This window comes from Hemibagrus wyckioides, linkage group LG09, assembly GCF_019097595.1.
Source record: "Hemibagrus wyckioides isolate EC202008001 linkage group LG09, SWU_Hwy_1.0, whole genome shotgun sequence".
Classification (NCBI taxonomy): Eukaryota; Metazoa; Chordata; class Actinopteri; order Siluriformes; family Bagridae; genus Hemibagrus; species Hemibagrus wyckioides.
Window position 1 is genome coordinate 25,245,624 of NC_080718.1, and position 23,810 is coordinate 25,269,433.

Consider the following 23,810-nt stretch of genomic DNA (forward strand, 5'->3'; position numbering starts at 1 on the left):
TCAGGCGATCCTTTCAGAGAGGAAAGTTGGAAATAATGTCATTGTTAAGCTGCTGGGAAATGTTCATGCTTTCACAGTCTCTCTGAGTGCCACCGGGTTCTCAGTCTCAGAGTCAGTGGAGCTGGATTAGATTAACACTTTATATACAAAAACCCATTTTATATTTTGTAACTTTTGCATGATTATATATATATCGTGAACAGCTGAAATAGAGTTATTATATGTAGAGAATTGTAGTTCTTTTAAAGCTGTATCACAGTAAAATGCTCTAAACATTGACTTGTGTGTGTGTGTGTGTATGTATATATGTATATATATATATATATATATATATATATATATATATATATATATATATATATATATATATATATATATATATATATATATATATATATATATATACTATATATATATGATGGGGGAAAAAAATCTCTATGTAATTGCTTGAGAGAGCTGGCAGTTGTCTTTACATAACCCCAATGAGTTTCCCCTAAACAGCCCGCGGCTAATAAGCCACTCCTGATTGGGTAATTATGTGGGCGTGGTTTTGGGTTAATGGGTCAAAAGTGGATAGGAAGCTGGCCGTCAGGGGAAAACCAAAATGAAGCTGTGTACAGGAGCGTGTTCCGACAGAGCAGCTTTGCTTTGGGCTAATGTGGGCTTTTAAGAGCACGAGGAATGCGCTCTTGTAGTCTGTGCTAATGTCTTACATCACCGGAAGGGAAAATTATTGCGTTCCTTTTTGTTTGTTTGTTTATTTCAGTCATTTGGACGCTGTTACGCAAAACTGTGTTCGTCTTTATAAAAGTATAATTATCTTCCAATTTGATTTTTTCCCCATAATGATTTGAAGAAAGAAAGGGCAAAAAAATCACTGATTCTCGTAGTGATCAGGAAACGTCTCCTCAATTTATTCCTAATGAGAGAACAGCACGTGACTTTAATCAGCGTGCGCGCGCGCGGCTGTTGTATGTTAATTATTAATAATGTAGCAGCTGAATCAACAGAGAGCGCAGGGGAACGGCGGACATGTTTACTCTGCTGCTCGGATTGGGGCTCGTTGGTGGGATTCAGACAGCAGGCCGCTCCATAAACACGGACGGATTTGTAAAATTTGCATGAAACAAACATTATGGAGCGAAAGGAAGCATTTCCGGTGTTCACCCGGTGCACCTGCTCGAACAGAGAGAGAGAGGAAGAGGGAGAGAAAAGGTATTTAAAGAAAGTTTGGGGTTTATTTGGAAGTTTTTGTTCACAAGTTTGCTTTGCTTCACATCTTATAACTCGAATAATAATAATACTGATAATAATACTGAATAATAATAATAATGAGCAAATTTGTACAATCTGGAGAAATTGTGACCTCTGTTCTATTTTAAATTAATTTAGTGCGTTAGCGTGTGATTTGGGACGTGGCCTCTCTCTCTCTCTCTCTCTCTCTCTCTCTCTCTCTCTCTCTCAAACACACTACAATGGCCAATTGAGTGTCTCGCTCTGACTCGATATCTTACACTACACTACACTGGTATCCCGTATAGTCTCTCGATTTAGTTAGTACAATATAAAAACATTACTTTTCTCACCCCACCAAACACTTTTGTACATCATTCCTGAGATTTCTATTTTCGTAAATATTTTTCAATATTGTTTAAAAGAAGAAGAGAAAAATCAAAAACTGAGAGTTTAGGGCTGAAAAAAATATATAGATTATGATTTCTAATTCTTATGATGAAAGCAAAACTGTAATCTAAACTATAAAGGGCTATTAATGATTACATAATAATAAATGATTAAATAATTAGCAGGTAAACTCCATAATTGCTGTGATCTGTTAAAATTGTATTTTTGTGTGTCTGTGTTTTGTTTATAAGGGGAATCGTTGCGTGAATATGGCTGGAATTTATTATAGAATTTCATTTACCCCAAAATGCTCAACAAATTAAATTTAACATTATTATTTATAAAGATTATTTTTTATTATTCTACTCTAAAACTGCGTCATGCGGTTAAACGGCCATAAATGACACCGATCATTATTTTATTCCAATACTAAAAAAACAAATGCTTTCTTGTAAATAAAAAAAAGTGCGGATATTAATGCGTTCATAATGTTGAATTGTTTTGATTTGATTTCATCTTTTATTTTTATTTCTTTAAATTCTTGTCACTTTAATTTATAATTTTTTTTTGTTTTCAAAGCGCTTTGTTCTTCCAGCTTAGATATTGATGATAAAGGATTATAAACGCGTTCATGCTGCGTGTGTTCTGTGCGTTTTCAAAGTATTTCACTTTATTGAACGACATTCTGTTCATTTCTCAGAGAGAGAGAGAGAGAGAGACTGAGACTATGACTATATTTAAGTCTATATGTTTGGGTAAATTTATCCTGCACTCTTAACGCCGCATAATGTTCAGATCTTCTCAGCATTATATAATCACAAATACTTCTGTTTTAAAATGTATGTTAAACCATTAAAATTACATAATTAACAAGATAGAAATGCAACTAGGATAAAATTATGTAATAATAGAAGATATTTTCTTGTAGCTTTCACGGTCATAAATAAAACTAGTCACGTGCAGGAGTTTGCATTGTCGCCGAGTTCCTACATCCAGGACCATCTTTATCAGCTCTTAACGTGACTTTCACCTTGAACCGGGGTTAGTGTACCTATTAAAATGACACAATTGGCACCTAATTGCCTTTTTAAAGCTTTAAGCGAACACTAAACGCGTCTCTTCACGTACATGAGACATATTCACGCCACAGAAGATGTTTTTCTTGATGGTAAAATTTAGCACCCTTTTTCTGTGAATGTCAAACTTTTATAAACTGTTTCTGCTGGTGTTAAAACACACACACACACACACACACGGTTTCTAGAGTAATCAGTGGTCAGGATCGCAGCCTCACTGATGCTTTCTCAACCAGGAATTGGACATTAAACTCTCCGAGCCACATTAGTGCACTATAATTACACATGGAAAACTGTAAAAGGGATTTATAAGCCTGAAATGTGTTGGAGTGATGAGATGAAGAGATGTCCGTGTGCCCTGTCGAGAAACTGCTGAATGCGGTGCTCGTGGTTTTAACAGAAAAATGCTGAGGACAGAAAAACATTGGAGGATTAATAGCAGCGGTATTTAGGGGTTTAAATCCTGATCGAGGGTTAGAGTTATGAGTTCTAGCATGATAACCTTATTCACACAGGACAGTCTGTGGTCACTGACCGCCTGCTGCACCAGCTAGAACACATGGGCCTGAGCTTAGAAATAAGGGAGAATTACTTTATTATATTTCATTTTTATTCTTAAACTCCAGGATTTTAAATCCACCCTATCACATGTTATGTTAATTCCTTCTTTTAGGTGAATAAAATACAAGTGGGATGCCAAGGTCAGTATTATTTAATTCTAGGATACCTTTTTATTAGTAGTATTTTTTTTTTTAAATCAAGAAACGCATGAAGAATGGAGCTTCTTCCCTGCTAATAGTCTGCACAGATACAAATTTCACATTCATTAACACTTTTTTTTAAAAAAAATCCCTGGTTAAATATAATTCGTGACAGAAAGGAAGTATCATTTTCATGTTTCATTTTCTCATTTATTTAGCTTCAAATATAAAGGAACATAATATAAAGGTGAGTTTTAGTAGGTTTCGAACCTGGAAATATGTCCTTTAACAAATATGAAGATACAGAAGATGCACCTTGTGCCTTCAGCAGTATTAACCTTCCCTCAAGTGCAAGTTGTTACTCATTATGAGCGAGTGTTGAACATTTTCGGTCAGCGTTGTTGTCCTCGTTCTCTCCTACACGACTATTTGCATCCTTATTAGGATTTTCGTGTGTTTTGTGAGGAAAGCACCTCGTGTTCATGTTTACTGCTTAGAGACATCAACATGTTGTCTAGGTTAAGGTCCCACAAAGGAACTTCAGCATTCTTACTTGACAACGCAGCAACCTGATCGCACCACTGGCATAATAGCTCTTAACAGCCCTAATTACAGAGGTCTGAACAGTTTGGTGCATTCGGTTCAGGTGACCGGATGGCTGCGCCACACCTTTCTACCTTTAAAATTTTGCTAGGTACATCATGGTGTGGTGAACTTTTAACCCGCCAGGCCTCAACAGAACAGGTTTCTCTTGGCCTGGCTAAAGACGTGGCAGTTTAACACGCTAATCAAGCAGAAATAATAGCCGAATATGAGAGAGGTTGATTTTGCTGGGGAAAAAACATTAAAGGCTCAGTGCCAGGATTGTATATTTTTATCCTAAACATATACAGCTTCCTACACGATCTACAGAACAGCCTGACTAAGCTGAATGCATGTAGATTTAAAGGTGCGTGTTGGTGAGAGATTAATGGCAGAGGCGTCAGCAGCGAAGGTAACAAAGAGGCTTAATTTCTAATATTAGCACTAGCATCTCCCCAAGAACAAACTCCAAAGCATCAGAGAGACAGAAACCTTCTTAGCCCATGTTGAAAATCAGCCTTTTACAGCACATTTCATGCTTTTTATTTTCGTCCTGTCTCATATTTCAAACCTCCCCACGAACAATAAAGTCTGAATGACATCTGAAAGGCTTTGTGAGAATATGAAAATAAAACGACGGGGGAATGCAAACACGGACGGAAAAAGCCCGAGGAAGACTTTCATGAGAAAATGTGAACTGTTGCAGAAAGAAAATGACTTTTTTGCATGTTTATATAAAATCCCAGGTTAAATATGATTAGTGACGGAAAGTATAGAAACCTTTTCTCTGGATCTAGTGTATTTGGATAACTGATTAGAGAACACACTGGATGTCCATCAACTTTAACTGTACAACATGATTTTGGTGTGAAGACTGAAGACCAGTTAGTTGTTTGGTTTATTTATCCAGGGCTCTGAGTTGATCCTGAGATGGTATCCTGCCTGTATGGAGATGTACAAGTTCTCCTCCTTGTGGGTTTCCTCCAACCTCCAAAAACATGCTTGTGTGTGGACTGGCTTTCCTAAAATGCCCCTAGATTTTGTGTGTGTTATGCAATAGACCTGCATTCTATCCAGACTATATTCCCACCTCATGCCCAGTGTTCCCAGAATAATCTCCAAATCCACCAGCATCAAGCGGTTACTGATCGTCCCTTTTTGCATTTTAAACTAATCCTTCAGGTCGGTAAAATAAAACGTCAGCGCTGATTAAACCATTATACGATCAAATTCATTACCATGTTGGGCGTTTGTGCAGTAGGAAAGATAAAAAGAGGAAAAAGACAGCATGAGACCCTGGGGAACGCCGCAGTCTCCACTTTATTTTTTATCTCCAGGGTGAAACGCAGTCTGTGTTACACAGTTAAACGATCACATGAATCCATTTCTGTAGCTCTGTAAAGGAATGGCTAGCAAATGTATTCTGTTCGCTGGAATAAAACCTGAACAGAAGCATTGAATAAATATTTCCTGCTGCAGCTACAGGATATAGGGTTGTGTAATTTCAGCCTCTCTGGTAGAAAAATGATCTTGCGAGAAGGACGTTTCACAATGTGCGCTGGCAGGCGATACATGCTCAACAAGAATTCAGGCCTCAGTAGTATAGACAGCGTTAATGTACTGAGAAGATTCTCGCTGTAGTAGTACGTGGTGTGGAAACACGGCCTGAGGAAAAACCCCAGCTATTAAAGCAGAGAATTGTGATCGTCTTTTAATTCAGTTTTCAATCCGATTTATTTGTATAGCGCTTTTAACAATGGACATTGTCTCAAAGCAGCTTTTACAGAAGTATAGAAACATAGAATAAAAATGATAAAGTTTAATATTTATTCCTAATGAGAAGCCTGAGGTGACGGTGGTGAGGGAAAAACTCCCTGAGATATGAGGAAGAAACCTTGAGAGGAACCAAGCTCAGAAGGGAACCTCATCCTCATTTGGGTGACACTGGACAGTAAATAATGTAAATGGAAATAAATTCCTTCCTTCAACAGTTTATTGTCTTGAGAAATTGTGCAACCCAGAGCTCCTGAGCAACAATAGGTCAGACTTAACACTAATTCCTTCCTGCCAAAAGCTGACCAATGCAACGACAGTTCAAAGACGGCGTGATATAGACTCCGAGTGGTTCTATGCATAACATTCCCCTAAGTCATGGGCAGTCCACGCAGATCTATCCCCAGCAGCAGTGATCACCACCAAGCGACGAGACTCCAACCAGGGGGTATTAGCGTCTGGATTGATCAGGCAGGTGCAGAAAGAAGAAGTCACACTTGAAACTCCGAACATTTTAAACCAGGAATGTCCGTAAATCTTATCTGTAAATCGTCCACCAAGTTGTCCAGTCTTTAGCCACCTAATGCTAGCATGCTAGCTAAAGCACAAGGTCCTTTATTTGTTATGATCTGGAGCGAAAAGACATCTCTGTTATGATGTCTATAAAGTTGTCCTTATGGCTCTTTTATGTAAAAATGTTGTAAGACGACGTTTCCGAGCGGTTTGACAGTTCTGCTTGTAAATGACTTGGATGAACAGGGCGACTCTCGGCAGCTCAGGAACATCATGGTGCAGAGTCACTTCTCAAATCAGGTCCAGCTAAATTAGGGTGCACTGTGATTTATTAAATCTGTCTTTCTGCCTTCCTGAGTTGTTTATTCAGCACATGTGCTCTCAAAATGTTTCCTTGATCTGTAATGGAGGAGGTTTCTGGTACACACACACACACACACAATAATAATAATAATCACCCTAACACTCAGAAACCGGTTCTGGTAACACTGAGGTTGCTAGTTGTTTTAAAAACAGTGATCAGGTTGGAATAAAATGATCACAAACCCATTATGCAATGCTAATGTAATTGTTGCAGATATTCTTTGCATTCCTTTTTTTTATTATTATTATTATTTTTTAACAAGAAAGCACCACAAAATCGGACCAGCGGCCCCAATAAAGAGGCCGCCTCGAGTCGATTCGGCATCTGTTTCCGGCATCAGTTCGTGTATTTTTCTTTTTATGAAAACACGGAAATCCTCTTAGAATGTAGAGTAAACTGATTACGATACTGTGAGGGATTATGGGTGGCTGGGTGCCGTCAGATTAAGTTTGAGGCAAAGCGAGGCAGCGTCAGCCCTGACACGGGTGAAACGCTGGCGTCCTCTGCTTTATAACTCCTGCGTGTAATCTCTTTCTCGCATACACTCGTATGGAATACGGCGAGAAGAAAACCAAACCACCTACACGGGCCACGTCATACCCGTCTACAGCCAAGGAGGAATTTCAGTGTTTTACTGAAAGCCTTTTATTCGTTTTTTTGTATTAATAACAAAATCCCAAATCGAGGCAAAATCTAGTATCAGCAGATGTCTGAGTGATCTTAGAGTTAAGGGTCTGTGTAGTCGTGGGTTTTTAACTGGAAAATAATTTTAACTGAGAAATAAAAACAAAAAATAATTGAAATATTGAAACACACCAGAAATATAACCCAAGTGATTGTTTACTAAATTAAAAATGCAAAGACGGTTCAGTTAGAAGCACTTTTATTATAATTATTATTAAAAAAATAATGTACATGCATGTTATGAAAATACTTTGTCCTTTTTTTTTTTTTTGTAGCACTGAACTCAAATCCACAACATTAGTGTCTCATCCAAACTACAAGAATGTGAAACATTTTACAAAAACATCTTGTGATTGAGTTTCAAGAATATTCAACACTGAAGTTTTAACATGAGACGACTTCCTGAGAGACACGGGCTTCAAAAAAAACTGTGTAAATGTTTATTACTTGCAGTCAGATGATGTGTATAAAATTCATATCCAGCGTTCAGACTAAGCCGAAATGAATGACTTTCAGCTTTCCGGAGTCTTTGGACACCTGAGGAAAAAATAAAAGGAAGTGTTAGTAAAAGGATACAAGTCAAATAACTCTAAATATCTGAAGCTATTATTAATGTATGATTTAAAGGCTTTCTAACAGTCTTAAAATGCAAACTCGCATATACACTGATCAGGCATAACATTATGCCCACTGACGTGAATAAGACTGATGATCTCCTCATCATGACACCTGTTAGTGGGTGGGATATATTAGGCAGCAAGTCAACATTTTGTCCTCAAAGTTGATGTTAGAAGCAGGAAAAATGGACAAGTGTGAGGATTTGAGCGAGTTTGACGAAGGGCCAAATTGTGATGGCTGCTCCAAAACTGCACCTCTTGTGGGGTGTTCCCGGTCTGCAGTGGTCAGGATCTATCAAAAGTATCCTTTAAATCCTGTATGTATGTTGGACTTAAAGGATCTGCTGCTAACATCTTGGTGTCGGATACCACAGCATGCCTTGATGGGGCACAATATTAGGCAGGTGGTCATAATGTTATGCCTGATCTGTGTAGATCTAGATCAGACACTAGGAAAAGTAGTGTGTTTTTATTCTGAGTAAATTTAAAGGCTAATTGAATGAATTGCCAAAGGAACAAAAAAACCTTAGGCAGTACTGAATTGGCCCAACACACACCTGGCTAAAATATGCTTCTAAGACTAATATTTAGCCAAAATGCCAAATAAATAAATTTTTATACAATTAAACTTAATATAATCCCCCACTGTGTGAAACTCTCATATTTAAGCATCATAACCTGAATGCATTGATACTAATCTAAACTAAACTGAACTCTCTCAGATCTACATGGAATATTTATGCAGAAATGCAGCGTTTTGAACATGAATCGTATTTTCCTGCTGCATATTAAAACCAAAAACAATCACCTCATAGAGAAAGCAGAGTTCTTTCAACCATCTGAGCCTTGAAAAAAGACGAGAATCACCCGGATATCTCTGGATGTGTGCAGGTGTAGGCCAGAACCTTCCACCAATTCCCCCAAAGTGACAAACGGTGCAATATCAAAACCGTCACAAAACCATTTCTGCCTTTTGTCTAGTACTCAGTTGGATCTCATGTATACCATATGGAACTTTCTGGGTTTTTTTTTCTCTTTAAAATGGCTAAAATGATTGGTCATCGTTCACTATGACTATGGGAAGTGGTTAAGACGGTGGACTAATAATCAGAAGGCTGAGTCTTTAAGCAAGGCTCTTAACCCTCAACTGCGTCATTCAACTGTATTAATAATGTAAATGTAATTGACTCTGGATAAAGACGTCTGCCAAATGTAAACACTATACTGCCTGCTCAGTAGCTACATCAATCTCTCCTACACGTCAGTTTGGGTTTTCATGTCCCCTACCATCCACCTTTCTCTTTCACGATCAGCTATCCAACCAGTAAGTGTGAGACACTCTTGTAGTCGAGTGGTTCCTCCTCACCATACTGGATTCCACTTTCTCCCAATCCTGTAGATATGGGAGCAGAGATCTTCTATCCATGCACACCTAGTTTGACCTGTAAAGTCAAGTTCTCCTTCTGCATTATTGGGTCAGCGTTTTTCAAGCATCTGACTAACTACCTGGTGATACAATATCTAACCAAAAGTATTTGGACACCTTACCGTCACACCTATATGTGCTATTTGAACAACGATTCGAGATTTTATCATTATAACTTCCACTCTTCTGTGAAGGCTTTTTGCTAGATGTTGGAGCGTGGCTGTGGGGAGTAGTGATTCAGCTACAAGAGCATTAGTGAGATCATACACTGACGTAAGAGTGAGGAGGTCTCAAACTGCTCCAATAATGTACAGTTAATGTTTCCATCTGCACTGGAAGTAGCATTTCACTTTTATACACTGTTATATGCCACTATGATGCAGTTAATTCTTGCTTAAATTTCTGTTTATTCTCAGTTACTCTTGCTTTACACTACTATGCAATTCCTTTGTACATGTAAAACCCACAGTACTTAGTGATAAAGCTGATTTTGATTTCATCCATATATAGCTGATGAAGTACAGAGGGAAATGAAACAAGGTTCCTCCAGGATCCTGGTGCTATATAAAAACACAGAGCTACAAAAAGACAACACAGAACTTAGGACTAAAGTGTAAATTAACCTATCCACCTATTTGTGTGGTTCTGAGTGCAAATAAAGATGCTCCTGAAGGCCAAAGCCACCGGGTATGTACAGTGTCTGGGTCTGAATTGCGTCCTTTCCTTTGAACCGACTACATGAAAATGCCAATCCTGACATGGAATTCCTGGCTGGCAAAATGAAACCTCATTTAATAGTTGAATTGGATCCAAATGCCCCAGTCTAAACAGTCTGCTAATCTCAAATACCCACTCCCAGTTACTTTCCATGCTAATTAATGACCTGGTGGCAGACAGGCTCGATTCCTGCAACTCAGAGGCTCATCCTAACAGTTTCTCATCAGAGGTGTTCAGTGATACTTGGTCTACAGCAGGGTCTGGAGAATCCTGCTGGAGAATGATAATGAGCTAACACTATAGGAAAATGGACGTAACATTATTCCAATTCGTTTTGCAGTTTGGTTAGCTGCAGTGATACAAGATTTCTTGATAGCATGCACCAAAATCTTCCATGAACTCTTTCACTATATGACCAAAAGAATGTGAACACCTGACCATTACACTCATATGTGCTTGCTGAACATCTCATTCCAGATTTATTGACCATATTCCAGATTTTGGCCATACAGCAAATTTATTTTTGGGCCATATAGATTATTTTTTTTAAATGTCAAGCCCTTATACATTGATCAGGCATAACATTATGAAGAGTGAGAGGTGAAGTGAGACTGATGATCTCCTCATCATGGCACCTGTTAGTGGGTGGGATATATTAGGCAGCAAGTCAACATTATGTCCTCAAAGTTGATGTGTTAGAAGCAGGAAAAATGGACAAGCGTAAGGATTTGAGCGAGTTTGACGAAGGGCCAAATTGTGATGGCTAGACCACTGGATCAGATCATCTCCAAAACTACAGCTCTTGTGGGGTGTTCCCGGTCTGCAGTGGTCAGTATCTATCAAAAGTGGTCCAAGGAAGGAACAGTGGTGAACCGGAGACAGGGTCATGGGAGGTCAAGGCTCATCCATGCACGTGGGGAGAGAAGGCTGACCCGTGTGATCCGATCCAACAGACGAGCTACTGTTGCTCAAATTGCTGAAGAAGTTAATGCTGGTTCTGATAGAAAGGTGTCGGAATACACAGTGCAGGACGGGTCAGGGCTGTTTTGACAGCAAAAGGGGGACCAAGACAATATTAGGCAGGTGGTCATAATGTTATGCCTGGTCAGTGTATGAATAAAACTGAACAATGTTGTTGTTATTAAAAACCATATCCCACCTTGAATTGCCTCACCCTAAAGTAACATTAGTTCCTACTGGTGCCAATTTTGATTAGGTACCAAAAATATTATTGGATGTTGGAATCTGGATCTGGTTGATGATTGAAAAACACAGCACAGTAGAACAGAGTCAGGAAGAACAGTGTGTAAAGCCGTACCTGATCATTGCGGTCACTCAGCATGAATTCTACAGAAGAAGAAAAAGCACAGATTACTGTACTGTACTTTAGTTACTTTAGGTCTTGCCAGATTTATTCAATTTAATTTTATTTGTAAAGCATTTTTAACAATGAACATAGTCACAAAGCAGCTTTACAGGGATGAATAATTTGAGTTATGATTATAAAGTATTTCCTTTTTATTTTCTATTACTGTATACAGTCAAGTGAAATTGTGTGACTTCATTATAACTTTGGCAAAAAAGAATTATGAAATGTTCAGTGATAAGTCAAACCAGTCTGAGATCTCACACACAGGACATTAGCTAAGAAAATATCATTCTATAATAATTATACAGTGTATATATACATAGGATACATTCATTCATCATACATGTGTGTGTGTGTGTGTGTGTTCAGCTAGCAAGGAAGCGTTACTGTAGCTTCGTGTTAAACGATACTCGCCTCCATAATTAACATTCAAGATTATGCTCGCATTTAGAAGGCTGATGCAAATGTCTGTAATAGCCTGCAGTCAGCACTGTCCAATAAATATGTATTTGGGGAAGAAAAGTACAGTTATTATGCAGACCTGAAAAGAATAAAACATTGGAGTTCTGGGATGACTAGTTAACTACAATTGAACTTGAGAAAAGGCAGCCAAGTCGAACAAATTTTAGAAAAAGGGAACACGGGGGCTGAATTCATATTCAGAACGTTCCCCGGAGTGATTAATGACTATAATGGAAGTGCATCAGTGCAAGTAATGCATGAGATCACAAGCATAAGACTATAGCATACATGCACACGCAAGTGCATACAGAAACAATACTCAAGCAACGCAACATGAACTCGCAAGTATAAACACACAGACACGCATACCTGTTTGAGTCCAGGGCCAGGCAGCAGGATTTACCGGTGTCTCAGAGAGGTCTTCTTCCATCTCCCTATCCATCTTTCCTTTAGACCCGACTCTGGAGAGACAGAGAGAAAGATAGATGTTGGAATGTTTTTGTTAGCGATTTGTGGTTATTCAGCTACATGAGCATTAGTGAGATCAGACACTGATGTCAGTTGAGGAGGTCTGGGGTTCAGTCGGTGTTCCAGTTCATCCCAAAGGTGTTCATTGGGGTTGAGTCCGAGTCAGGGCTCTGTGCAGGACAGTCCAGGTTCTTCCACTTCAACTTTAACACCCCGTGTCTTCATGGAGCTCAGGGGCTTTGTGCACAGGTGCATTGTTGTGATGGAACAGGGTTTGAGTGAAGAGAAACTGTAAAGTTTGTACAGCATACAGAGGCATTCTATTCAATTGTGTGCTTTTATCATTGTGGTAAGAACCACATATGGATGTGATGGTTAGGTGTCCACATACTTTTGGCCATATAAGCATAGTTTTTGGGATGCAGTTTGTTAGTTTTTTGAAATATTAAGCCCTTATATGAATAAAACGGAACATTATTATTATTATTATTAATTATTTATCCCACACCATCTTGCCTTATTCACAAAGTAACATTAGTTCCTATTAGTGCTAATTTTAATCAAGTACCACAAACATTACTGGATGCTGAAAACTGGACACATAGTAAAGTTAGAAATCAAACCCCCAAACCCTGGAGATGTGAGGCGCGCATGCTGACCACCAAGCCACTGTTCCCTTTGTATAAATGTTCCATTTTCCAAATGTCCCGAAACACCGAAATAGAAAGTCAAAGATCAGTCGCTAGCTCAGCGGTCAAGACGTAGGAGGAGTACTGAGAGTCATGAGGTTAAATCCCATCTCTGCCACGCTGCCACTGCTGGACCTTTAAGCAAGGCTCTTAACCCTCAACTACTCAGTCGTATAAATGAGATAAATGTAAGTCACTCTGGACAAGAGTGTCTGCCAAATGACCTAAATGACTTTGAGTAGTTTACAGTCCCTCTCACTTTCTCCTCCTATATACACAGTAGTGATGTTTAAGAGGTCGCCCCGTTGTCAGTCCATCACATGTTCGTGTCCTGACTGCTTCAGAGTGGAATGAATCATGATTCTCTCAGGATGTGCAGAAGAAGCGTATTTTTGCTTGGTACAAGAGGAGGAAAAGCTCAAGGAATACATGGTGCAAGTGAAAATGATTTGGTAATAATAATAATAATAAGTAAAAAATAAATGCTAAAAAAAAAATGTAATAGAAATAATAAATAACAAAAATGTCACTTTTATTTTTTAGATTACAGAATATGAATACGGTAATTCAAAGAATATAAAAATAATCCAAATAAAATTAAACTATAAATATCAAAAAACAGGAAGTTTGAAATGAAACAGACGTTCAAATGCTTTAAATGTCTCTCTCTCTCTCACTCACATTCCTTCTCTCCACCACTCCACTTTTATTTCTCTCTCTCTCTCACTCACATTCCTTCTCTCCACCACTCCACTTTTATTTCTCTCTCGCTCTCTCTCTCTCTCTCTCACACACACTTTCTCTCTCACTTACATTTCCTCTCTCCACCACTCCACTTTTTTTCTCTCTCTCTCTCACATTCCCTCTCTCCACCACTCCACTTTTATTTCTCACTCTCTCTCTCTCTACCATGCCACTTTTATTTCTCTCTCTCACTTACATTCCCTCTCTCCACCACTCCACTTTTATTTATTTCTCACCCTCTCCCTCCTTCTCTCTCTCACACACACACTTTCTCTCTCTCTCTCACTTACATTCCCTCTCTCCACTTTTTATTTCTCACTCTCTCCCTCTCTCTTACATTCCCTCTCTCCACCACTCCACTTTTATTTATTTCTCACTCTCTCTCTCTCACTCACATTACTTCTTCTCTCCACCACTCCACTTTTATTTCTCTCTCTCTCTCTCACACACACATTCCCTCTCTCCACCACTCCACTTTTATTTATTTCTCACTCTCTCCCTCTTTCTTTCTCTCACTCACATTCCCTCTCTCCACCACACCTCTTTTATGTATTTCCCACTCTCTCTCTCACACACATTACTTCTTCTCTCCACCACTCCACTTTTATTTCTCTCTCTCTCTCTCTCTCTCTCTCTCTCACACACACACACATTCCCTCTCTCCACCACTCCACTTTTATTTATTTCTCACTCTCTCCCTCTTTCTTTCTCTCACTCACTCACATTCCCTCTCTCCACCACTCCACTTTTATTTATTTTTCTCCCTCCCTCCCTCCCTCACATTCCCTCTCTCCACCACTCCACTTTTATTTATTTCTCTCTCTCTCTCTCTCTTACATTACCTCTCTCCACCACTCCACTTTTATTTATTTCTCACTCTCTCCCTCTTTCTTTCTCTCTCTCTCTCTTACATTCCCTCTCTCCACTTGTCTTTCTTTCTGTGCCAGCACTCAGTAGCTCAGTGTCTCTAGGCCTGGGATTCTTAAAGACAACAACAAAAAAACAATGGCACTCAGAGAGCAGATTATACTCTATAACAATGGAGCAGAAATATCAACTTCTGGGTCACCAGCCAAAAGAGTCTGGATACGCAAAAATGAGAGTAAGACAGAATGTTAATAAATTCACACGCTAAATGTATACAGAAAAGGACAAAAAAACCCAAAACAAAGTTAGCTGAAAGAACTGACACGTGGACAGCTACAGACCAAGAGGTGATGTTTTCTGATATCAGGACTACACACACACACACACACACCTACCTTGTGTTCTTGTGTGGTTTACTGGGGTTGGTCCATTCGATGTGTGTGTTAATGGGAGAGACACACACTCCATTCTGCTCTCTAAGTGCAGGCTTGGGCTGATCTGAAACGAGAACACACACAAACCTAATAATGAGTGAGGCAGAGGGATAATTAAACATATACAAACAACCGTGAGGATTTCTGTATGTTTATTTACACCGATCAGACATAGTGAATAACTCTGATGATCTCCTCATCATGGCACCTGTTAGTGGGTGGGATATATTAGGCAGCAAGTCAACATTTTGTCCTCAAAGTTGATGTGTTAGAAGCAGGAAAAATGTTTTAAGGATTTGAGCGAGTTTGACGAAGGGACAAATTATGATGGCTAGACCACTGGATCAGAGCATCTCCAAAACTGCAGCTCGGTGTTCATGGTCTGCATTGGTCAGTATCTATCAAAAGTGGTCCAAGGAAGGAACAGTGGTGAACCGGAGACAGGGTCATGGGCGGTTAAGGCTCATTGATGCACATGGGGATTGAAGGCTGGCCCGTGTGATCCAATCCAACAGACGAGCTACTGTTGCTCAAACTGTTGAAGTTAATGCTGGTTCTGATAGAAAGGTGTCAGGATACACAGTGCATCACAGTTTGTTGTGTATGGGGCTTCATAGCCACAGACCAGTCAGGGTGCCCATGCTGACCCCTGTGCACCGTAGAAAGCACCAACAATGGGCAAGTGAGCATCAGAACTGGACCCATGTGCCATGACAATAAAGTTTAATCTAATCTAATCCAAAGGTGAACTTCCATCACAGTGAATGACCGGGATCAGCAATGAAAAACTGAGCTAAATATAAGAAAGCATCACTGGGGTAAATAAATAAAACACTTCATTCTAATAGTCTTAAGTCTAACAGTCTAAAGGCCCTTACATCTCTCTGCTCCTGGGGCACGGCATCACGTCTGCCCCTGTGCTCTGACCCCAACTTCCAAAGCTGGGATATGTAAAGGAAAGAATTTCACTGTGCTGTAATGTATATGTGACAAAAATAAATGCTTTTTCTTTCATTAATACATCAGAAAAAGATGCTCCAGATGCGGTACATTCGAGCGAGTCCGGGTGTTTTTTAAATGCTTTTTGACTCATTATGATTTCCAGCTCAGCAAAAACAATGACCCTGTTCAGTCTGAGGTGTGCTCGAGCAAAAGAGAGGCCTTGAGGTGACCTTGCAGAAGAAAATAAAATCAAGATCACGCATTCAGGCAGTGGAATATTAAAGCCAACATTTTAACTATTAACACCTATAAAGTGATCCAAATCACACACCACCTCCATTTAGCTCTCTCTCTCTCACACACACACTTTCTCTCTCTCGCTCACTCTCTATACACACACACACTTTCTCTCGCGTTTGCTCACTCTCTCTCACACACAATCCCTCGCTCTCTCTCTCTCACTCACACTCTTTCTCACTCACACAATCGCTCTCGCTCTCTCTCTCTCTCTCTCTCTCTCTCTCTGATGCTCTTAAGCACCTCAGGCCTGCTCCAGGGAGCAAGGAAATCATCAAGGACATAATTAAGAGGCTTATGAGTGTGTGTATGGGGTGTGAACGAACACACACACACACACAAACCCTGAGGTAGTGACCTCCGTTTGTGAAGTTAAACACCTCCCAAGTCTCATCAGTACGCTTTTTAACCTGCACCTCAGCTAATACACATGCAGCCTCTTCCTTCTCCTCGTCCCCCCCCCCCCCTTCTCCTCCAGGAAAGAAAACATAAAACACAGACATATTAACAGTTGCTCACAGGGTCAAGTGTTGCACCTCTTTTTCCCTGTCAGTTCATCTCCATGACCCTGATGTACTGATTTAAGATCCGAAAGACCGAGTGCTAATTCCCGCGAGCTCCGGTGATTAGTGGAGGACAGAGACAGTAGCCGTGGCGTGTAAGATACAAATATTATTTTGCATGAACACATAACTTTCCTTATAACGTCTTATAATTCAAGTTTGTAATGAACTCTATAACTCTATAACCTATTAGTTCCTCAGGAGCTCTTGGTTGCACAATTCTTTGGGACTATAAACTGCTGTAATAAGAACATTATCAACATTTACATTATTTACTGTCCAGTGTCCATCCAAATGAGGATGAGGTTCCCTTCTGAGCCTGGTTCCTCTCAAAGTTTCTTCCTCACATCATCTCAGGGAGTTTTTCCCTCACCACCATCACCTCAGGCTTCTCATTAGGGATAAATGTTAGAATGAAAATGACAAAGTTTAAATCTATTTATCTCTGTTTCTATACTTCTGTAAAGCTGCTTTGAGTCCATTGTTAAAAGCGCTTTACAAATAAACTGAATTGAACTGATAGAAAGGTGTCAGAATACACAGTGCATCGCAGTTTGTTGTGTATGGAGCTGCATAGCTGCAGACCAGTCAGGGTGCCCATGCTGACCCCTGGGCATCATGGAAAGAGCCAATAATGAGCATGTGAGCATCAGAAATAGACCCATGTGCAATGAATCTAATCTAAAGTGAGCTCTAACTTCCATCATGGTGAGCAGGAAGTCAATTGGGATCAGCAATGAAAAAGTGAGCTAAATATCAGAAATATAAGAAAGCATCACTGGGGTAAATAAATAAAACACTTCATTCTAATAGTCTTAAGTCTAAAGTCTGTTGGGCCCCAGAGCAAGGCCCTTACCTCTCTCTGCTCCTGGGGAACGGCATCAAAAAGGTCGTCAAATATCACATTTTAAACAGCTCATGTTTTCAACAGCAGTTTTATATAATGAGTCATTAAACAAGGACAAATAAAGCACCTGGTACACAAGATTCTCACCCGGGTCAAAGGCCGCGACTCCTTCATGATCCAGCTCCTGAGCCTTCCGTCGGGCCACGTCGGCCAACACGGGCTCACCGCTGTCACGTGCCACGTAATGGAGGTCCTTCAGGGGGGAAAAAGGCAAGAGAGGCAGAGGAAAAAGTCAGAAATTAATCTCCAATCGGTAGAGGATGATATTAGAGCATTTTTTGTTGTGAGGATAGGAGAGAGAGAGAGAGAGAGAGAGAGACAGATAGAGACAGACAGACAGATGGAGAGAGAGAGAGACAGAGAGAGTGAAAGAGAGACAAACAGACAGATGGAGAGAGAGACATGATCAGAATGGAGAGAGAGAGAGAGACAGACAGACAATAAGAGAGAGATAGACAGACAGAGAGAGAGAGAGAGGGACAGAGAGAGTGAAAGACAGAGAGAGAGAGAGAGAGAGAGAGGGACAGAGAGAGAGACCTGTTTGAAGTTTAAAGGAAGCCTGGATAAAATGAGTATCAAACTTTTGGGGGAAAAAATCTGTCATCTTTGTTCTCTTCAACCCTCCGTTCCCTCTCTCCCTCCCTCTCTCTCTCTCTCTCTCTCTCTGATGGATCTTATCTCTTAAGGAAGGTGTGGAGAGAGGAAGGTGTCACCTTTTAGAAAGCGAGAGCGGTGCTCTTCATGTCCAAAATAGGAGTTTAGACGTTCTCATTACGAGCAGGTGGTCGCGCACACACACACGCACGCACACACACACACACACACACACACACACACGCACGCGCAAAATGTCATTTTCCATCGCTCTCATCTCACAGAATGGAATATAATATCCTTATCGGTGCATCAACCTGCCATTTAGCCTCCCGATGTGCCTCCAAATGTCAGTTTACATTCGCGATTCCATTTGGAGGTCTTTCTCTCAGACAGAAAATGTGAAACAGACAACGTTCACCGACTGGAAAAATCATTCTGTTTGGGAAAATCACATTTTTCAACAAGTAAAACTATTTGGAGATATGTGCAAATAGACAGATTGTGGATTGTAGATTTCTAATATCAGATATCTTGAAGAAATAGATGCTTTAAGGTGAAGATATACTGTGTGTGTGTGTGTGTGTATGCCTCTCCTGAGATTCATATATCATATATGTAGTGTCATATTTATATTTTATATATTGCTCTCGAATGGTAACCTATTCATATGCCAGAGTCACTATTGCAGCAGATGCAGCTGTGATGTTGCATTCGACTAAAATTCAGAACTCAGGAGTTCAGACCTTTAACCAGAAAACTCCCCTCAGCTCCAAATTACTACTCAAGATGATTTCCTCATCCATGAATTCAGCATAAACAAAGCAGCACTTCTTCCCAATATACTGTACAGACTGTTACATGCTCCAGATCGAAGATTTGCTGTTTTAAATCTGTGACACTGACTATACAGTCTATACACTGAGAAGGAAAATATACAGCAATCACCAGCAAGACTCATTAACTAGCTAGACTTTAAAATTTTAAATAAATTATTATATATATATATAGAGAGAGAGAGAGAGAGAGAGAGAGAGAGAGAGAGAGAGAAAATAAATAAAATATAGAAACAAACTGACAAAACTAAATACACTATAGAACTGAATAAATGAATTCAATTCATTAATGTAAGAATAAATGAATTCATCTAGAACCTAGAATCAGAAGCACAGAGAGAGAGAGAGAGAGAGAGAGAGAGAGAGAGAGAGAGGATCAAAATGAAGAGAGAGACAGGGACAAAGACAGAGTTGGAGAGAGAGTGGCAGACAGACAGACAGAGAAAAGAGAGATGGGATCAGAATGAAGAGAGAGAGAGGGACAGAGACGGACAGACAGACAGTCAGAGAAAGATGGGATCAGAATGAAGAGAGGGATACAGATAGACAGACGGAAAGAGTGAGAGAAAGGGAGATGGGATCAGATCAGAATGAAGAGAGAGAGAGAGAGATGGGATCAGAATGAAGAGAGGGAGAGGGAGAAAGACAGAGAGAGTGACAGATAAATGGACAGACAGACAGACAAAGAGTGAGAGAGGGAGTTGAGATCAGAATGAAGAGAGAGAGAGAGAGAGAGAGAGAGAGTGCTGAGCTTCTCTCTCTCTCTCTGAGAATCCACACGACTTAGAAGGGATAACAATAATTCCGTGCATAAACCATCAGATATTACAGCTGGTATTGCGAGCAGCCTGAACAGCACACTAACGCGCTCTAATCTTATTTATTTAAGAGCTTTACCAGCAGATATGCAGCCTTTTAGCGGCGTGTTGGACTGCTGTGAGATTACACAAACGCCGCTCGAGTGCTGGTAATGATGACGAACACGATGGCTGATGTTCACCTCAGCGCATAAAAAAAAAGAGTTTACCATGAACTAGTGGAGCTCACACACACACACACACAGTCAACAGGCTTCAATGATCCCTAAACAGAAAGAGAAAGTTTCTTAAAAAAAACGTGCATTTTAACTTTCCTGAGCAGACATTCGGCTCTCGAAAAAGTTTTCTCTGATGCACTGCTAGCTAGCTGTCATTAGCAGTAAATAACATACAGCACGAACAGTAATACGGCTTAACTGGCTAAAACGTGTTAGCAGTAAAAATGCCTTTCTGTAATAGCTGAGGGTTTTCTGAGACTGCATTAATCTGTGTTTACGGTAAGATTTTCATTTCGCATTACTTTAAAATATTCTGCATTGTTGGTGCTTTGTAACTGTCAGGTAAAGCTGTAATTCTATCCCATTCAATTCAATTTATTAACAATAGACATTGTCACAAAGCTATGCTATTCTGCTATACAGAAATATATTAATTCTGGATGTAAATATTAGCTAATGAGAGAGTAAGCCATGAGGGAAAAGTCCCTAAGATGATGAGGAAGGAACCAGACTCATGTTCATTTGAGTGTGGTGTTATAAAACAGTTTTGCTCGTAAGTTGTTCATTTCAATTCAGAAGGAATTTCCCGGTTACACAATTACACTGTGTGAGTATATAGTGCAGAAAGGAAATGATTTATATCAACTGCAGTCCAGAGCATCTTCATGGTTTCTAGGTGGCATCATCCACAGTAATGTCATGAATCTCCATACTGTACATGTGGTCCATCAGTGAGCGACCTCCAATTGATGAGAAACAGAAGTAATGTAAGCTTTTTCATAAGATTTACGAGCAAAAGATTTTGCACAAACTTCATGTATTCAGAGCTTTAGACTGTCTGCAAAAGATCTGGACTCCATAGCAGGGTTTATTGGCTAAGGACTGCCCACGATGGCGTCTGATTGACATGTGAAGCCGCCAATTACAGTTCGTTTTGTTCAGCATCATGTTTTGAGGCATGCAAATGTAAAGTTTGTCGATGTTCATACAAAAACAAACCGGCGTGTAAAAATAGATGGTTCAATTAATAGTCATGCAAATGGTTGAGTCTATAATGTGAACTTCACATCGTTTAGAAAATCCAGCATTCAGCTGATCCTCAGTAAACATGACGACAATTTCCTTCTTCCATGAATTAAGTAGAACATCACGACGGCTTCGTTTCCAGGCGAACCTTTACAATCCTGTAGAATCCAACCAATTAGATGGCAACTGAAACTTCTGAAGTGTTTCCAATTTCTGTTTAGCCGAAGGTTCATGGGCATGATGTCCAAGTTTGAGGCTGAATCTGAGGCTGAGGGTTAGTCTGAGTAAGAGGCTGAGTCTGAGGCTGCAACTGAGTTTGAGGCTGAGTCTGAGGCTGAATCTGAGGCTGCGGCTGAGTCTGTGGCTGCAGCTGAGTTTGAGGCTGAGGGAGAGTCTGAGGCTGAGTCTGAATATGAGTCAGAGTATGAGGCTTAGTCTGAGGCTGAATCTGAGGCTGCGGCTGCAACTGAGTTTGAGGCTGAGGCTTAGTCTGAGTCTGAGTATGAGGCTGAGTATGAGTATGAGGCTGAATCTGAGGCTGAGTCTGAGGTAACAGTCACTTCCTTCACAAACAGTGACGCGTTTCTTTGTCTCTTCATCTTTGAGAGGGGAAAAAACATGAAACTGGGGAGGAAATTTATATTCCATTTATAGCCACTATAACGTAAGCGTGAGGGTCAGTGTGTACCGGATGTCTGGAGACCTTTTAACAGAATGAGCGAATGCCACTTCATTGTATCAGAAGAAAAGTCAGCTCAGGATGTGAGATAAACACCACGACTTGTTTACATTAAGCTCCTGGACTGATTAGGATATCTGCAGTAATAAGCTGAGCGTTTAGAACGGTTCATGTTTGGGTTCTTTGTGGTTATTTCTGTGGATAATTCATTAGTGGTTAATATTAAATCCTCAGGTGAGTTAATATGAGTCTGTAGAATTTATAGTAAAGCAGTGATTTTACAGATCTAGTCCATTTTAAAGATATTCTAGTTCACTCGAAAGAAAGAAAGAAAGAAAAGAAGGAAGGAAAGAAGGAAGGAAATTAAGAAAGATAGATAGATAGATAGATAGATAGATAGATAGATAGATAGATAGATAGATAGATAGATTTTGGGTTAATGATTCTGTGGAACAATGTTGCTATCAGTGTTATGCTCTGACAAAGCTGAGAGTTTAGCTAAAATGGCCCCAAAGAAGGTTGTGCATGGTCATAACCTCCTTCCGTTCCCTCTCTCCGACTCCCGACCCCTCCACACCAAAAGTGGGCCCCTTCACAAAAGGCAAAGAGAGAGGAATTCTTTCAGGCCTCTTTTCCTGGTTTGGGAGACAAAAGGACCGCAGACCCCCGCGACACCGAGGGGACGAGATCAGATAGAACAAGGACCCCCACTCGTTCTCTCTCCCTCTTTCTTTCTTCCCCTCTCTCCTGCAGGGAGGTTAATTTAACTTTGGCTAATTAACATGTGGCACGGCTACAGGGTGAAATGCCGCCGCTGGCAGACAGAACCCCCCCCACCCCACACCCCCCAACACACACACCCTCCTCCTCCTCCTCCTCACTGCTCTCTTTGTTGATTTTCAAGAAAGTGGCATTCATGAAGCGTTAATAATTTGCACCTTTTTTGTCCTCTCTCCCTCTCTTTTTTTCCTTCTCTCTTCTTGCACACCCTAACAATGACAAGCTTCAAGGTACCTTTTTGCCAGTCAGTCTCAGTCTCTCTCTCTCTCTCTCTCTCTAACCAACCAATCCCTCTTTCTTCCCCCCTTCTGTCTCTCTCTTTTTCAAGCTCCACAGGTTCAGCTCCACCTTCTTCAATCTGGACCCTCAACGGCAGCACTTAGTGGTGAATGAATTGGAACGTGAGTGACCGCCGTGAAAGGAGGAAAGAGAGAGCGAGGGAGAAAGCGAGTGAATGCGAGCGCTAATAGAGAAGGTGTCACTTGAGTGTGGAGTGGGGGGTTTCACACGTTTAGAGCACAGAGACGTGGCGAAAAAGGGAAGAAGAAAAGATCGCTCGCACCCCCACTTTCCATCAGGAGCAACTGTTGCTCTCCTGATCTTACACCATCTACTGCACCATGACTTCATCACTAAACATCTGACATCATGGATGTAATTAAAGTCAAACAATAAAGCAAAAAAAAAAAACCTGAAATATTGTATACTGTATAGTTTCTTTTCAAACTCCTCAAGAGCAGCAGAAGAGTGTGAGTGTAAAAAGGGGAGGAGTTATGAATGAATACATTATGAAGAGGTGTGGCTGCTGTAGTGCTGCTGTGATGCATAAAACTGACTGACAAACAAACAAAAAATAATAACCATGAGCAAAACCTCCAAACACTTAAGCTGTATGTTGGTATTTTCCTATGATTACAACTCAACACAAAAGAGCTTCAGTATTAAAGTAGATTAAATCTAAACCTGACTCAGGTTTGATTCAGCAAAAAATAAAACATGCACAATTTCTGCCAAATGCTGACAACTGAAATTATCATGAAA

General features: G+C 40.1%; 1 protein-coding gene across 1 annotated transcript in view; it reads right to left on the reverse strand.

Moving 5' to 3' along the window:
- Nucleotides 1-7,516: 7,516 nt before the first annotated feature.
- Nucleotides 7,517-23,810, reverse strand: part of wdpcp (WD repeat containing planar cell polarity effector) — an 87,158-nt gene continuing 70,864 nt past the window's right edge. Inside the window, exons 15-19 of the mRNA XM_058398885.1 lie at nt 17,906-18,011; nt 15,071-15,173; nt 12,277-12,368; nt 11,395-11,423; nt 7,517-7,853 (exon numbers count right to left, since the gene is read on the reverse strand). Of these exons, the coding sequence (XP_058254868.1) occupies nt 7,803-7,853; nt 11,395-11,423; nt 12,277-12,368; nt 15,071-15,173; nt 17,906-18,011 (381 nt within the window). The 3' untranslated portion in view covers nt 7,517-7,802. The remainder of the gene's footprint in view (nt 7,854-11,394; nt 11,424-12,276; nt 12,369-15,070; nt 15,174-17,905; nt 18,012-23,810) is intronic.